Genomic DNA, 18,905 nt, shown 5'->3' with positions numbered 1-18,905 from the left:
GAACACGACCAATAAATGTTTCTGGGTTGCTATTAATTTCTTCTGATGCATAACCGGAGTACATATCCACATTTTTCTGCATCAGATTCATCGTCGGAAGCAATATCATTTACATCTTCTTCCTCGCTTTGCAAATCAGTTTCGGAATCGTCTGCTGTTGAATTTGCTTGAATTTCTTCCATTATTTCAGATTCTTTGAGACGATTGAAAACATGGGCATATCGTCTTATAGCCATTTCAATTTTTTGTTGCTTTTAGATCCTACAAATTGAATAATTACGACAACTATAACACAAAGAATAACCAACAAAAATAACGACAGAGTTAGGTTATGTTGTATCCAAATAATTGTCAAGTACACCACAGTGGGTGAAATAAAAGTATTTACCCAAAAAAATATGACACACGTCATTATCGTATGCTATTTTTACATTCCTTATAAAATAAATGTATAGAATTCGCTCAAACTTTCAAGCTTTTTTCTTATAAGAAAAGGTAAAGATAAAATCAATCAAAACATGAAAAAAATCCTGCTAATATGAAGATGAACTCATCAAAATGTTTTTTTCAGATAAATATTAATGTATAAAACCCGTGGTATTCCTAGTAATTATTGCATGCACACCGGGCCTGCCAGGCCCGTCTTGCCTTTTTGTGCATGTAAAAAATTCAAACATAGCTGCGCATCACTCCATAGATGAAAATTTCACAATTCTTTATTTTTGTTATAGATTTCAAAGCTACTTATCAAAATTTCCATGCCCAAACTTATACTGCATACACATTTTTTTGTAACTAAAAAATTGTAACGTGCCGGGCCTCTGAGACCCGGTTGCCTTTTTGAGGGTTAATTCAAATTTTACGATACTAAACTAAATCCGAAATAAACAGGCAATTTAAATCTATTTCCTTGTGATGTAAAACGAATTTATTCTGAGTTCAACTGTAAGAATAGCTCCGAGATGACTGTTTCGAATTTTCTTGAAGTAAAATATAGTTCAGACTCTGGGAATATTCGGCCTACAAGATCTTTGGCAATCGCATGACAAAATATTTTCCGGATACCTTGCGGGTTTGAGAAAATAATGTCTGCATAATAACACGGTATCAACACTTCTTAACTTGTAAGGCATATTATGATCCCAGGTTCCGAACAGAGCAATGTACCACCATGTACCGTAACTGCATCAACACCATCAACAATTAAGACGCTTCTTACGTTGGCAACAATAAACAAAATTCCATAAATAATTTAACAATCATATCCTGCCGTTGCAAAACTCATCAATTCGAAATCCGCCTTTCCTTGACCATGGTCCATGATGTACACTATGTGCTCGTTTTGTTTGATATACAACATATTCATGGCAGAAATAAAAAATTATTCACTTTTCTTATTGATTTCATTTCTCATAGGGGAGCCCGGGGCTAGTTGGCGGTTGGGGTAAGTTGGCGGAATCCCCTTTTCTCGGTTGCCATTAGACATATAGCGTTGCCTGTCGTTGTAAAGCTGAAGTCACGTGAAACACATTATCCAATGTGTTTTTGTTGCAAACTGTTTTGTAGAATTTGTGGGAAATATTGTGTTTTCGAGCAAACTTTGTAAATTTTCTTAATTTTAAATATGTTTAGTTATTTAAGGTAATTTTCAACCTATTTCCCTAACGATTATATTTTTCGATAGTGCGTGAAAAGAGCTTTCAGTATCCATATAGATATTGCATCTATCCAAAACAAAAGTTATTTTTCAATTCATTTTTTGGAAAAACAATGCGATTGGGATAAGTTGGCGGTGACGCGTGCGGGGCAAGTTGGCGGTACTATTTAGAGGGCAAAAATAGTCTTAAAATATTTTCATTTCTGAAATTCACTACAAAGTAAGACAATCATTTGGTATTGTCTCAGGTCAATGCAGGGGACATTTATTTCAGTCAATCGCCTGAAAAATTCCGAAATTTTGCTTTTGGATATGGATTATGCGTCGAAGTGAAAATGCCGGAGTATTGAGACTGAAATATGATGGCGAGTATCGAATAAAATACAGTTTTATTGAAAAGACAATCAGCACATTTCATAAGGACCACTGATGTAATCGAATTTTTATTCGATTGTTTAATTTCTAGTATTCCGCCAACTTACTCCATACATACCGCCGACTTACCACGGGACTGGGTAAGTTGGACATCAATCAAAGCGATAAAAAATGAAAACTGAAAACACCGCCACCGGCGGTGTTTTCAGTTTTCAATTTTTATTGCTTTGATTGATGTAGATCTTTCAAAATTGAACACTTTGAATGAAAGAGTTGACTGTTGGTAATATCTCTGAATTTTATTGACATGTTTGATATATTCTCTTAATTTTTAGAGACTAGCCCCGGACTCCCCTACTTGTTTTATGATATTACGTAAGAAAGGATTAGCCCCTCCTTAGATAAGAATTTATAAGAAAAAAAACTCCCCCTCTCCCATTTTCCCTTACGTAATTCGTGTATGGCCCCTTACCACTCGCAGCCGCTCCACGAAGAACCCCTAGATATAAGCAAAACAATCTCGTTTTATCGATCTTGTAAAGCAGACCACCACCTTAATCAATTCGCTGAACGTGTTTTGTCTCTTATAGATCAATTGAATATACTCAAACAATAATATCACTTACTTGAAATTATTGGGAATTATGAATTACAAATTGGGCTCTATAATTGATAGTTGTTTTTATCCAACAGTTACGGTCGAACGATGTACTACACACTGCAAATCATTGCTACGATATTAAAGATACTGACATAACATGTAACATGTTTTCGTATTGAATATTCACTATATGAACTTCATCTTCGTGTATTACTACTTAGACTAAAATTTGCTAAAAGATTGTTACAAACACATTGTATAGAGTGGCCTAACATACAACCGCAAATTTACAATGCACACATTCCAAATTAATTAATTACACATCATATGCTAATTGGAACCAAGCGTAACTTACATTGCTTCACAAAGATAAATCACAGAGAACAGACGTCCATCTTCAGCATTCAACTTGTGCAAAATCTCTAACGGTTGTTAAGGTAGTTGGGATACCCAAACCAGGTGCGCTACTGTCGTCATGTTTTTTGTGGTTTAGTTCGACAGAATTGACAGCGGTTATTCCTCTACCCAGTCGAACTTCCAGCATGAATTCCAGCTCAAATGCATCAACCGATAGAGTCGGAATCGGTTGTTTTCTTAGAGCAAGATTCCATACTGAATCCATTCAGGATTTCGAACCGGTTTCGGAATGAATTTGACGGATAGTTGGGATAGGTTGGTGTGGCGGCGCTAGTGTTTATCGAATATTAATTCAGATGTTTACACACGTTTTTTAAATATTTTTGTTCGATCATGGATGTCTGTTCTCTATGGATAAAGTCTGGTCTGCTTAGAATCTGCATGTATAAAACCAGGTGCATCTCGAAATTGATTTGACTATATGGACTATCATCTGCCGCAGACTGTCCCAAAACAATTCGATGTTGGAAAATTCTTCCAACCGTTGAATGAAAGATACACATATTTGAAACACTTTTGTAAAACAAATCAATTTTTTGAAAAGTTGTCTAGAGGTTTCGCAAAGGTTCCCGATTTATGAAAACGGCCATTTCTGAGCAAAATTATCGTATAAAAATGGTTTTCGCAACTTCTTCAAGGCCCAATTATTAAATATTTTATTATTTTTCAGTGGACCTTAGTCGACAAATTGTCATAACAGTTTTTAAGTGTTTTTATCATTGATAGAGTCTCTCGAACATACGAAAAATATTTCTATTCATTCATTTTTGAAGAATTCGCGCAAACTTTCCAAATGTTTTCTGAGGCCCGGAGGGCCGAGTCTTATATTTCAATTGACTCAGCTCGACGATTTGCGACAATGTCTGTGTGTATGTATGTGGCAAACTCTCATTCGTGTTTCTCAGCAATGACTGAACTGATCTTATTTAAACCAATTTAAAGTGAAAGGCCTAACACTCAGACATAACGCTATCATTTTTGTGTTTGGTTCTGATGTTTAGTTAACAAGATATGTATTTTGCAGACTTTTAAAATTAACTGTCAAAATTGATAACGTAGACAAACGTTCTGCATGTCACCACATACACACAGAGTCGTAGCGTGACCTTCTGGCGACCTTGGCGAAGTCTCAGTTTTGCGCCCCTTGGATATTAACTTTATTGTTCTTTTTAGTTCGACTTTCGTACAATGATTTCATAAGTTCAGGGAAATTGCTCCGCTCTCCTAAAGCGGTGGCCACAAAGGCATTTGCAGTATTGTCAGCGAATATACCGCAGTGAACATTGATCCCCCCTTCACAAGACTTCAGATGTAAAGGTTTAAAGAATTCGACATAGACATGCGAATGCAACATACGTTGTATAACATTCCACAGACACAAGCTCGAGGAGCAGGTGTTTCAGTTCTATTACATCAAGTTCTTTCGTGAATTGGGGAATAAAAGTAATGTTACAATGCAGTCGGATGTTTCTTCATTTATAGGTAATCACATAAAAAGTTTTACTGACTTGACAAAATAGTTTCGATTAAAAACCGTTGGGAATGTCATCTCTTGCGGACCGCCAGACTGACCGCACGTTTGAATTACTATCCTTTGGCTTGTCTTGCAATTTATTGTAGCTCCCGTAATTTCTACCACTGCTTTCGTATTCTTTAAGATGGAGTTAGAGCCTGATTCAAGTTTTTTCTCGAGCAAAACCTGCATTTGTTTTGTAACCTTTTGGTGTTTATATTCTCTTCTATTTCAGTGTTCAGTTCACTTGGAGATTCCACATTATCTTGACTTATTTCATGACTTATCCTCACCAAAATTAAAAAGCGGGTCATGATTTCAGTGCCCCTCTGAGGCTGGCGCCCTTGGAAGCGCACAACCTGGCCAACCGCACGCTACGGCTCTGCTTATACGTATACGTATACCAACGACGTTGTTATTTTCGGACTATTATCAAAAAAGACATCAAGGGGGTCTTCTACTCTCATGGTTTAAAAAAATCGATTTTTTTCTTTGTTTAATTTCAATCTATATGTATCTGAGAATACGCCACAGAAAGGATTTGGTGAAAATCATATTTCTTGGCATATTTCTGAGGACCAAAAGGTACCCATCTCCGTCCGTTTTTTGAAATACTAAGCGCGGCACACCACGATGGCGCTTGTCTATAGAAAAATCATTGTTTAAAGAATTCACCGGTCCATTTATCACGGTTTATGTACATGTAAGCATCTGTGAATGGTTTCTTGTTTTTTGGGACGAGATTATCGTACGGAAGAAAGTATGCGTCGGACATGTTGAGAAGCGTATGGGAACGAGATTACAAAAACTGAAAAAAGAAAACAAAGGTATCGGTAGGAAAGGAAAGGGAAAGTTGACGAACAAATCAATCGGCTAGCTAACAAAATTTTATGAACTGGCAATTTGAAGAAACTCAAATTCTGTAGAACATATGCGAAATGCAATCTGGGCTTCCCTCGGACACTGCTCGTCATCGAACGAAAACCCCCAAGACTCAAAGTGTTCGCCCGGCGAGGAAAGTTGGTGCAAGTGGCGTCAGGCTTAAGTAAAAGGCACTTTAGAAACTTTCGAATATGTCAGGATGTACGAAAGTCTATCATCTAATGATTTATTAGAAAGATGCTTAGGAGCTCACACCCAAAAACATCAATGAGTCTCTGAATAGTGGAATCTGTTCCTTAGCGCCAAAACACATGCATAAATTCTGGCAGGCAGGTGGTCATTGTTGTGACTTATTTGGCAGTCAGTATCTTGAACCAAGGATTTTCATCGATCTTACAAGTGAGACCTGTGTTTCGTTGGTCACAATAAATCCGTGATCACAGGGCCAGCTTAATATAGACCCCTAAAAATTTTGTCATATTTGTAAATATTGCCAGTAAATGTCTAAATGTGAAATAAATGTCATGTTTGAGGGTTGTTTATTTCATGTTTTGTTGCCTTCGTTTGGTGCCCGTCAGTATTTATCCATTTATTTATTTACTTGTTTATTTATTTATATATTTATTTGCTTGTTATTTATTTATTTCCCTGTTATTTATTTATTTATTTATTTATTCCATATGGATTTATTTACACTATTTATTTACTCAATTGTTTATATTATGTGTCAGATAGTTTATTTACATTTTTGCCTTTCTCATATTGAAATGTTATGCAATCACTCTGAAAATCGTCAACTTAATCCCGGTCCGAAGGGCCGAGTGTCATATGTCATTCGACTCAATTCGTCGAGATCGGAAAATGTCTGTGTATGTATGTATGTGTGAATGTGTGTATGTGAAAAAAATGTCACCTCTGTTTCTCAGAGATGGCTAGACCGATTTGCATAAACTTAGTGTCAAATGAAAGGTACAACCTTCCCATCGCCTGCTATTGATTTTTTATTAATTGGACTTCCGGTTCCGGAGTTACGGGTTGAAGAGGGCGGCCACACAGCCGCCAACCGGCACGTGGAAACCAGCTGACGTGCGCAAGTTAGCTTAGGTCAGCAGTCAGGAGTTAGGGCTCGAATTGGGTAATAAACCAAATATAATTCATTCTGTTCCATCGTAGTTGAGTCGAGTCGTGTTTTTAAAAACTCCGCTTCGAACGGTCTGCTCATTACTGGCGCAGTCGGCACCGGATCGTAAGTAAAGTGTCGCGAGTTGATAATAACCGGGTACGCGAACTAAAAGTGTTCCTATCTTTGGGCGAATACCGAAGAGTTGAGTGTTATCACCGTGCACTTTAGAAGGTCCAGTCTCCCTAACGACGAGAGGACATCGTCAAAATAGCAACCGTAAGTAATGTTACTCTATCTTATAAGTGATTCCACCAACAAAGTGATACAAAATAATCTCAAATAAATCAAAGTGAAAACATAAGTTACAATCAGAGCTACAGAGCCATCCTAGTGGATTATCAATTAGTGAAAAAAGAAGGGTGGGTAATATCAGAGACATAACCGGATCGAAGTAGAATACACTTTAGGCTGTTAATACAAATGGCACAGTTTTAACTATTTTTTGATCGGTTTTACTAAAACCAGTTATTTCGTTAGTTCTAATGGAAACACCGAAATATCGGTACACGTACATCGAAATCTAAAATATTCGAACATATTTATCCTCATATGGTAACCCTGAAAAGAGCATTTAATGAAAGTGAAACAATTCATTTGGCAACAGTAGAGAATCGGATATACTTGTACCGTTATTTCGCTATTTCCCTTAGATATATCGAAATAACATATTTTAATAAAACCTTTCACAAATTAGTAAAAATTGCATCATTCATAAAAAGCCTAAATGAAAGGTACAATGTCAAACGGACATTTGTATTTGACAGTACGAGCTACAAAATTTTGCCTCAACTCTCTAGTAATCGTCAAAACTGACATGTATCGCTCAGAGTTCCTACATTAAAAGTCTGGTCAAGAGTAAATTGACAACCATAGCTTCAAGAAATGTGGCTCAAAAAACTTGAACTAAACTTGAAATTGTTGAAGCGCCAAATAATCTTAGCAATATATATTCCGGTTTTGTTGAACAGTTGGTAATTATCTAATATTTTGTAAAGATAGAGCGATATTTGACAAAATATCGGGGTATATGCTAAATACAGAGTAAAAGGCAAAAAAACTGAAAAACAGTACCGAAAAGTCGAAGAAACACAAGGTATAATTTAGTGAAAAAGAACCCAAAAAATTGGCAAGCAGAGATTAGTGGGCTGCAAGAAAGGATATGTGTGTGTGTGTGTGTGTGAGGTACACCTCGGTAAAAATACCATCAAGCAGTTCAAAGGAATACTCGGGTAAGAAAGTTCCAAACTATGTATATGTATATACCATTTCTGATGGTCATTCATCGTTGCGGTGGCTTGCAGTGGTTTTGCACGTTCGAGCAGTAGTATCAATGGAACAATCTAGTTTTGGTGATTCTACTCGAAAGTGCAAGAAATTGTAAAACCGATGCACTGCACTGCCTCGATGTGTGTCATCAACGGAGAAAAGCTGCGATTTGTCAACGCGTGTGGAACGGATATGTTTCGCATCAGCGATGCGTGTCAAGTTTTCTGTTGGTGCTTAATCGAAGTCACGATCGACTGGTGATGCAGTGAAGGGGAGGAGTGGAATCTGAGCGAACCAAATACATTAGTATTTTGCCTGTATGTATATGCCGTCAAGCTTACAATTCTTGTTGGAATGTTCGGGCGAATTGAATGCAGCGCTATAGATATAAGATTTTGTATATGAATAATACTAGATTCTCGATGATCGCTCTCACGAACACTGAGAGTTATCAATTAGCTTCGGTCCCGCTCCCGCATTGGGTTGAAATAAAACTAAACTGAGAAATAGGCCCGCACCCTATTTCACCAACCGGACGTGATATGAAATCGACTTCTCCGATTAACAACAGAACAAGAAAGGATTTTTATTTTATTCAAATAATCTTACAGAGTTATTGTATTTATGGTTGGTGCCGTGTGCACCGCTTCATGGCTAGTCCTTCTTGGTGCCGAGTGCACCAGGATCGCTGACTAAGCGGGCGTCGGATAACGCCGCTCACCGTTTAGACCGCTACACAATATTTTGAACTCGCCTCGTCGCGTCCTCCAGTTCCTGGATTCTTCTAGCGTTTCGCCTCCATCTCCAAATGATGATGGCATTAATAACTGCCAGCAACAGCAGGCCGTCTATGGTGTATCCTGCTGCTTCTCCACGGTGATATCGGTGCTCGCCTCGAATGACCACATTGATGTTGGTTGATGTTGCTATGAATGGCACCGCATTGTCGCGGTACGATCGAAGTAGACTCTGGGGTCAGGTTCAAATTGTTCAGTGCGCATTTCTCACCGACAATGCGCTCGAATCGTTGCTGGGTGGTGCCTGCTCGCTGACAATGCTCGGGAGGGCACATTTTCCGCCAAGCTGGGACTTCTTGTCCAGCATTCCGTCGTTGGGTTCGATTATAGCGAAGTTGGGATTACTGACTTCTCTTCGTATCATGTAACAACTGATGGGTTTGCATTTTACTACTTCCATTTTCTCCCACCTTTGGGGCGAAGGCGTAGGCGACCGTCCCAAATGGCTTGAGGTGGAGGGTCTTCTTCGTGTTCTGATATTTGGTTGACTGGCCTTCGTTCGATGCTGATGTCGGCTTCGAGTATTCGAGTGGTAGTGGAGCCAATAGCCGAACATTGCACTTGTACACGTTGGGTCCCACGCAAACCGTGGCGACTCGTACGATTCCATCTGCACCCGGATGTTGTTGTCATCTCCTATGAGGACAATTTGTCTAATTTCCAAATTAGGCTGCCGTTTGGTCCACTTAGCTACGCAGCGCAGGTGTTGCAAGTATTCATCTTGCCACTTGTTCCAAAATTGCAGGGTTTGACGCTGAATGCGCTTCCAGCGTATTGAAAGGTTCCCGTTTTCGACTAGTTTGATTGGGATGGGTAGAGCCGTCATGGGTCTCCCGATGAGAAAGTGACCTGGGGTTAACGGCTGTGGCACACTGGGGTCCGACCAGACCGCGGTTAAAGGACGAGAGTTCATTATCGCCGCAACCTGGTAGAGCACAGTCTGCAACTCCAAAATGTTAAAACAGGCTCCACGGGCTGCTGCGGCAAACAAGCGCTTCACGACTTTGATATTACCCTACCAGAGCCCTCCAAAATTGGGGCTTCTAGGTGGAATGAAGAAGAAGTTTATTCCCTTATCCGATGCAATTTCAACCAATTTGTTCTGGAAATTCTCATCGTTGTAAATTTTCCGGAGTTCGGTGAGCTCTCTGCTCGCTCCGACGAAGTTTCTTCCGTTATCGGAGTAGATTACCTCTGGCCTGCCGCGCAGCGAAGTAAATCTCATTATTGCTGAAATGGACGCATCAGCGGATTGGTTCTCCGCCTTTTCTAGATGCACTGCTTTTGTAGAAAAGCATATGAATATGCATACGCATACCGTCATCGTCGTCTTAGCCCGTGGGCTTGGTAAAATCTGGAACGGGTCGCATAGATCGACTCCGGTATGTGCAAAGGTGGGTGATGGAGTCACCCTTGCTCTGGGTATTTGGCCCATTTGTTGTTGAAGTTTCCGGGGCCTAGCACGTGCGCATAAGATGCACTTGTTGATAACAGCTTTGGCTGTTTTTCTGAGGTTTCGCATCCAGTAATACTGCTGAAAATCAGCAATGATAGTATCCATTCCTGCATGGAGGTTTCGTCTATGAATGTGGTCCAACATAATTTTTCCGAAGAAGTGTTCTCGAGGGATTAGGATTGGACTTCGTTGATTTTGGGGCAGATCAGCGAGTCTAAGTCTTCCCACGATCCGAATCAAACCATCTTCGATGAAAGGACTGAGATGTTGAAGCGGACCTTGTTTGGTAGGAACCCCGTTATCTTCAAGGTGAGCGAATTCTTCCGGATAGCTGAGACGTTGAAGATGTTTGATGATCAGGCGTTCGCCAGCTTCTAACTCACTGGCAGTTATGGGTCCGTTTAAGGACTCCCTGATGATACCGCGGCCCCGGATAATCGCAGATTTGCTCATGAAATTATTCATGGTCCGCTGAAGGAAGGCAAAGTGCTTTCGCGTTCGTCGAAATGAACTGTGATGATGATACCTTGCTATTAGGTCGTCGGCTTCGATGGTGATGTTGTCGTTGGCAGAAGAACTTACAGTAGTCATTGGAAAAGCTACGTGTGGCTCGGCGGGTTGGCGATTTTGCAAAACGTAGGGCGTGGCATGCAACCCCATTTCTCTTTTCATGTTCAGTAATTTTCTCACAGAGATGCCTCTGGAGACATTATCCGCGGGATTCTGATCTGCAGGAATGTAGTGCCAATCTCTGGAATTAGTGAGGGACTGGATCACGTTGTTCATGTTTCGCATGTATACTTCGTTATGGGGAGTGTTCGAGTGGATCCAAGCTAATACGATTTGTGAGTCGCACCAGAAGCAGGTGTTTGTGGCAAGAGATGGTACAATTTTTCTGATTCGGGTCATCAGCTCTGCTAGCAGTTTCGCGCCTAAGAGCTCTTTCCGTGGAAGTGTGACGTCCTTCAGTGGAGCCACGCGCGATTTTTCACACAATAAATTCATGGATTCTTATCCTTGCTCATCCTGGGCGTAAGCATAGATCGCACACCCATAGGCCAGGTTGGATGCACCGGAAAACCCGTGCAGTTTCAAGTGCACTGGATTACTAGGAATTACTTGGCGTGGTAGCTCCAAGTCAGACAATTTCGGCAACGTTTTCTTAAGCTGCAGCAATTCATGTAGCGATTCAGAAGGAATCTTGTCGTCCCATTTTAATTTAACTTTCCAAAGTCCTTGGAGAAGTATTTTAGCGGTGATGATTATCGGTTGCATGATGCCTAATGGATCGTACAGCCTCAATATCTCTGAGGCTAGTTGCCGTTTCGTCATGCTTTCTATTGTATTTACTTGTTTATCCGTGATTCAGCGGAATGTATCGTCCTTTGGCGACCAAGCAACGCCTAGGGTTTTTATGATGTCATGATCTCTGATTCGTATTTCCTTCTCTAGATCCTCGTTCGACACATCGGCGAGAATGTTGACATAATTGGATGCCCACTTTCGTAGGGGAAAACCTCGCTTCATCATGGCTGATTCTACATCTTTTCGTTTTTCCAGTAAGTCGAATGTAGAACCTCCCCCAATCATAAGATTGTCCACGTACAAACATTGCTGTATGGTGTCTGCAATTTCATGCTGTTCAGGTCAAATTTCCTGTCTGACCTCGTGAAGTGCTCGGCATGCTAGAAATGATGATGCCGCTTCCCCGTATGTTACCGTTTTTAACCGGTATGCTTGAATTTCCTCAGACGGCGATTCCCGCCAAAGGATGCATTGCAACCACGAGTTCTCCTCGTGAATGTTCACCTGACGATACATCTTTGCTATGTCAGCGGTGACTACCTTGTCGTGGCATCGGAAATCCAACAGCAGATCAAATAATTCACGCTGAATCACGGGGCCACTGTGTGGGATATCATTAAGTGATAATTGTGTTGACGTTTTTGCGCTAGCATCAAAAACTACCCGCAACTTGGTTGAGGTGGAATCTGGCTTAATCACACAGGAATGTGGTATGTAGTACCCGATTCGGTAAGTGTCTCTAGGGTGGACAGCTTCCATGTGGTTCATCGAGAGATATTCCGCAAGAAATGCTCGATATGTCTCGTAAATTTCTGTGTGATAGACTAAGCGCTTCTCCAGCGAAACCAGCCGCCTTTTTACTCGTTCGAAAGAATGGCCTAATAACTGAGCCTCGCGCTTTAAGGGTAAGCGTACTACAAATTTTCCATCTGGCCCTATGGTGGTATTTTTTCGAAAATGGTCTTCGCAAATATTCACGCTGTAACAGGCTTCGCTTCCGCAGAAGTCACGTCTTCCAGCGTCCAAAATTTCCTGAATAGAACTTCTATATTCCCACCATTGTCATTGGCCTCTGGTATCGATTCGACGTTTGGTATTTTGTTGAATTCGGGTTGGCTGTAACAATCGCCACGGTAGCCGGCCGAGGAGCTTGCAAAGAGGCTAATCCGCCCACTAGCCATCCTTGCGCAGATTCCTGAAATATGGGTCCGCTGCCGAGGTTAATAGATCTAGGTCCCATAATTTGAAAGAAGAATCGAGATCCGAGTAAAATTTCCACTGGTTGCTTCCGATAATATCCAGGGTCTGCTAATTCGATACCTGCTGGGACTTCTATGTCCTGCTTGCGCAATGTGATACTAGGCTGGTCCTCCACGAGACGAGGGACCACCATCATATCTATGATTGTGGCGAAGTTGCCACCTCTGGATGATATCGAGGTCGATATTTTTCGTTGTGCGGTTATGCCTCCGTTTATTCCATTTATGGTCAATAATGTCTCTTCATACGGTAAGTTGAGAATTAGGGCAGCATCCTCTGTTATGGTTTCAACCTGACTACCGGAATCTAGCAGGCACCTAATTTGGTACCATGCGTTAGCTCCCCTCACTTTCATGGTAGCGGTAGCCAGGAAAACGTAATTGTTATGTAGTCTATTCGAAGTGCTGGTTGCAGCCGTGGCCTGAGTAATCGATCCGTCGGTTTTGATCTAGAGCTTTCTCTGTGCTCTCTAGGTGTAGTAGAGTGTGGTGCCGTGCACCACATTCTTTGCAATTGACGCTGGAGGAACTCTTTTGTGCAGGGTGTCCCCACGAAAGGCAGTTGTAGCACCGCCTCGCTGCCGCAGCAGCCTCTCATCGTTGTTTGATGGACAACTTGTTGAAAGGGACACAGTAGAAAATGCTGTGCGCTTTGCCGCCACAAGAGAAGCAATTATGTTGTTCCTTTTGGTTTGGAGCCTTTGTGGCTGAATCCTTCTTTGGGTTAGCAGTGATCACTGCTGCAGTCGTTTGAGGGCTTCTTCGAAGAATCTTCGAAATTTTGGCAGGCGAGTTGGTTGGCCCGCTTCTCCAACTCGGCCTTGAAATCTATCCATGTATTTATTTTTTGAAGATCCAAGCCAACGACACGACTAGACACTGGCGTTCCAAAACTGTATCGCAAATCTGACTACCCCTCAGTGACTCAGGTAACTCGTACTGTCAAATATGACTTTTGGTTTGAGAATGTATGAAACTAGCAACACTGAATAGTCTGTTATTATTTTTTCCAAATATCTTGTTGCATCCCATGGTTACACGGGAAAAAACAAATTGGCAAGAAAACAAACCGTTTGCTTTTTAAAATAGACAATAATAGTTAAAACAACTTTTTTCAGGCCTAGGAAAAATAACTACATTTTTAATGAAGGGTAGGACTAGAGAAAAATCACCACATTTGTTCAAGATCGAGACACGGTGTCTTTTTTTAACAACTTTATGCAAAAAAATTCAGCATCTCTGAAACTTCAGGATATGAAAGAATGGGCTTTCCCCTTTCATTTGAAACCAAAATCAAAATAATCCGTCGGGGGGTCTAGAGCCACTTTTTTTTAAGTTTTTTTCCGTGAAAACATAGATCTTACAATGGAACTAGTTCATATTTCTGTCCCTAGATGGTGCTTTAGACATTCGAACAACACTAAAAGTGAGAATCTGATAGATTATTTAATTGTCTACAACTTTGTTACCAACTAAAAACCGATTTGAAATTATCTCGAAAAGTAGTTTAATATTTTAACGAATTCTAAGACTAAGTTAGTTTCACAGAAGACACAGAAGACTGGTTTGTCAATTCACAAGCACTTTTTTATTTGCCAAATAGTTGTGTTTAGTTCAATAGTGAATTCAGCGGAATTTGAGAGCTTGGAAAGTCATCTTTTCGCTGAAAATTATAATTTCCTGATACAAGGCACCATTCATATTTTTGGGATGAGAAGTTTTTGATAAGTGTTGACCAAACTAGTATGATATAAATATTCTTTTTTCATGATGGTAAGTGATTCCTCCCGCAGAAACAGCCTTTTCAATTATGTATGCCTTCTTTTTCATTTTTTAGATTGTTCTCAGGGATGACTGATAACTATTCTTACATGAATCTCCTACTCTGTTAGCATCTTCATATAAAATTGACTTGTCCTGAACTTTAACCTTTATATTTGAACAAACTCAATAAAACTTTTAACGCACCATTGCAATATTTCGCGGATTAAAAACGCTGATTATCCGTTTTCAAAATTAACTCAATGTGACAAACAGTGAACTTTGAGTTTTTGGAGTTTGAGTTTTTGGATCAAGATAATTTTTTTTGGGATATATTCGAGGACTTCTATGCATATAAGATTATTGTTGTACTCAAATCATATTTTGTTTTCAAAAGTAATACATATCGTATAATCTAGGATCAATTTAGTAACGACATCTCGCATAATTGATAGGAAATGGCCGTAAAGTCCAACTGCCACAATATGCTTTGCATAAATCATTTCACACTAACCACTAATTTGGACAGTTATAGCTGTGGTTTGCGTTAAATTAGAAACGGTGTGTCCCGACATTTCGTCTTGAACGGAATTAGCTGACCTTAGCGATCATAACCTAAATTATACGACGTATGGTCCTTTCTAAAAAAAACCGTGTAACAAAACATAAATGTAAGCAAACCGTTGTAACCAAGCAATACCTTCCGATGAATGGTAGTCCCTTCGAACCTATCGGGAAAGATTACAAACCAAAAGCACAAATAGTTTTCTGACTCTGTCAAACATCCTAATTTTCAGAAGTTCAATTAGAATTGTCAACGTAATGAATCCCGTCTAATATTTTCATGCCACTAAGCCCAATTATTTTTTTTGGAAATGTAATAAGCGCGAGAAAACATATTTCCAAACCACTAGGCCTCATGTGAAACTATCTTAGATATAACTTTGTTAAAATCTTAAACAACTTTTCCGGATGATTTCAGATCAATTTTTAGTGATCAACAAACTTGTAGAATATTAAATTTTCTATCAAATTCTCACTTTTAGTGTTGTTCGTATGTATAAAGCACCATCTAGGGACAGAAATGTGCACTATCTCCAGTAGTAAAACCTATATTGTTACGAATAAAAATTCAAAAAAAAAGTTGCTCTGGACCCCCCGACGGATTATTTTGATCTTAGTTTCATATGAAAGGGGAAAGCCCATTCTTTCATTTTCCGAAGTTTCAGAGATGCTGAATTTTTTTGCATAAAATTGTTCTAATAAATACACCGTGCGAGAAACTCTTCTCAGAAATTCTCGTATAGTGCGCTAATATTTCTATTATTTTCAGCGATCTAAGACGATCTTAGGCTGCGTTTATGTAAAAATGTAACACTCCAAAAAAATGCTGGTGAATATTCTGTGTTCGGATTCTACAGTTTCTCCAGTAGTATTTCTGTTAATTTTTTGGCCTTTCAACTGCCAAGGAACAAACTTTGAAACATTTTTGTATTTAGTTTTGTGATCGGCGTATTTGTTTTCTGAAATATTATCTTCCAAGTAATAATCCGGATCTCCACTTCCCAGCCGGGGTAATTCAAAATATCAGGTATTGATTTTAATGCGTCTGTTGAAACAGTACAGCTAGGCAAAAAATAATTATTATTTGATGGACTTTAAAGATGCATCCGACTAGGGTGAATATATGATTGCTGATTCTGTAGGAAAACGTTTCCACTACCGATACGCTCAAAGACCGGTGGTTTGCCAGCGCCAAAAAAATTGGCATGACGGACTGGAGCATACACGAAATCACGGGAAGACGGTTAGCTGACGGTCGATTTTATAATGATTGTACATTGATAATGTACTCAGTGCTCACCACCTTCATGACCTGATCTGAAGTGGGCGCTGCATTCAACTTCTGCTACCGTGCCCCAAAATCCTACTGGTACCGATGGTAGTCATATAAAGTAATAGGTGTTTTGAAATATTTCAATATATTTTTTGTTTCAGATGATAACTATGATACCGGTTAAGAATCGTTTCAAACATCGTTACTGTTTTTAGTGACAATGCGGCGAATGATCTGAAAGTGGCACAATTATTCCCGCAGCGTTGGCGATCACTGCTGCAGCGAAATATATAATCACGCCGCCTTCGCCAGATCTGTCAGTGTGTCTTTCTGTCACAATCTGCTACGACTGATAAATCTACCTGTATATCAACGACAGTGAACTTATTTCTGTAGCTCAAAAAAACTGGTTTCCCAACAAAAGTTCCTCCATCAATTATTCTGGATTACGATTAATTGATTTTTCGAACGAATGTAATACGATCGAATCCGACACCCGTTTGATTTTGCTATCGTTATTGAGAATGCAAATAATATTTGTTCGAAAAAGCGATCGGTCGTAATGCAGAATAAGACTGAGTATATTTCACAATGCATTGGGGAACAACAAGCAAACAACAACATGCATGATTTGATGGGTAGCATTAGGCATAATGGTAAAGTAAGGTCATTGATTGAGGTAAACAGGAAGATTTCTAGTTGGCTGTCTCTGTGAAAAGTTTTTCTTTTGACTTTGTAAGAGCAAGCAACAGATATTTTATAATAAATATAATTCAAATAAATTTTATAGAACAAAAAATGATGTCATAATTTGCGAAATAAATTTTAATGAGCTATGCATAATTGGCATTTTCGACGGTTAAACATTTTGATGAACTGTAGCGATCACGTGTACCAGAATTCAAATAACAATTCAGTAACTCCCGTTCCCTGCGGTAAATATAGGCGGTTCACTTCTTCCATCGCCTATGATGAAGAATAAATACCGGGCGGCTAGAGCAAATGTTCTGCTTGCGTACAAGCCAAACGACGTTCTCTCCATGTCGTTTCTCTTTGCTATAGCACGGACTTTGAACTTACAGGCGATACGAAGTGCCGACTTATTTGTCATGTTCTTGTTTCCCCAACTATTGAACCCGAAGATCTCTAAATGTTGGGTGTTCCAACAATACTTTCAGTAATGGAATATGGGTGCATCTGTTTCCGTTCAGCTGCGAACACTCACATTATTAAACTGGAACGGATACAATATCGTTGTTTACGAATTGCCCTAGGTTGCATGCAGTCGACCCATACGATGAGTCTTGAAGTACTAGCGGGAGTTCTTCCTTTAAAAGACCGATTCTGGGATCTCTCCTCTCGTTTACTTATTCGATGTGAGGTTATGAATCCACTGGTAATTGAAAATTTTGAAAGACTTGTTGAGCTTCAACCCCAAACCAGATTCATGACAGTGTATTTCAATCACATGTCACAAGAAATAACGCCTGCTAGGTCTGTTCCCACATACGTCAATATACTAGATACTCCTGAATCCACTTTATTCTTCGACACGTCCATGCAAGCAGAGATTCGTGGAATTCCGGATCATCTACGCTCGCGAGAGATCCCTAAAATATTCACAAGTAAATATCAACACATAGACTGCCTTAAAATGTTTTACACTGATGGGTCACGAATCAGCGAGGCCACTGGTTTCGGTATTTTCAACAATAATTTTTCAATTTCTCTCAAACTTGCAGAACCCGCCTCTGTTTATATAGCGGAACTAGCAGCAGTTCACTATAGTTTGCAAATAATTAATACTTTACCCTCGAACCATTACTTTATCCTCACTGATAGTCTCAGCACAATTGCAGCTCTACGCTCAAAGAGGATTGATAATCAAGATCCATTCTTTTTGGGGAAGATACGAGAATCTCTGAGTAACCTAACAAGAAAATGTTATAAATTTACCCTAGTGTGGCTCCCCGCCCATTGCTCTATTGCGGGAAATGAGAAAGCTGATAATTTAGCCAAGATTGGTGCACTAGATGGTGAAATATATGAAACACCCATCGCTTACAATGAATTTTATAGCGCTTCTCGACAGAGAACACTTGCTAGTTGGCAAACATCTTGGGACAATGGAGATATGGGACGATGGCTACACTCAATTATCCCTAAAGTATCAACGAAGGCATGGTTCAAAGGATTGGATGTAAGTCGGGACTTCATCCGTGTGATGTCAAGGCTCATGTCCAATCATTATACTTTAGATGCGCATCTCCGTCGTATTGGGCTCGCTGAGGGTAATCATTGTGCTTGTGGAGAGGGTTACCATGACATTGAGCATGTTGTTTGGTCCTGCACTGAACATCGTGAAGCCAGATCACAATTAGTAGATTCTTTACAAGTCCGAGGAAGACCAATCCATGTTCCTGTTAGAGACATCCTGGCGTATCGCGATCCTCTATACCTGGAACTTATCTATCATTTTCTAAAAACAGCGTCTGTCAAAATTTAATTAAATTCATCCCCTCATACTCTCATCCAAGGCTAATCATTCACCAATTAAACTGTCCTAGAATATTCAGTTTTTAAATTTAGACAATAA

At 39.8% G+C, this 18,905-nt stretch overlaps 1 protein-coding gene across 1 annotated transcript; it reads right to left on the bottom strand.

Moving 5' to 3' along the window:
- Window positions 1-9,706: 9,706 nt before the first annotated feature.
- On the bottom strand, window positions 9,707-10,933 carry LOC131687756 (uncharacterized). The gene has a single exon (XM_058971848.1). It carries the CDS (start codon window positions 10,931-10,933, stop codon window positions 9,707-9,709), a length of 1,227 nt encoding a protein of 408 aa, XP_058827831.1.
- Window positions 10,934-18,905: the final 7,972 nt, after the last annotated feature.

This window comes from Topomyia yanbarensis, chromosome 3, assembly GCF_030247195.1.
Source record: "Topomyia yanbarensis strain Yona2022 chromosome 3, ASM3024719v1, whole genome shotgun sequence".
Taxonomy (NCBI): Eukaryota; Metazoa; Arthropoda; class Insecta; order Diptera; family Culicidae; genus Topomyia; species Topomyia yanbarensis.
The sequence above is the reverse complement of the archived record's forward strand: the minus strand, read 5'-3'. Positions and strand labels throughout refer to the sequence as shown.

What these genes read in the sequence shown, in the direction of transcription:
- LOC131687756 (XM_058971848.1), bottom strand. Translation starts at nt 10,933, where the DNA reads ATGAACAACGTGATCCAGTCCCTCACTAATTCCAGAGATTGGCACTAC.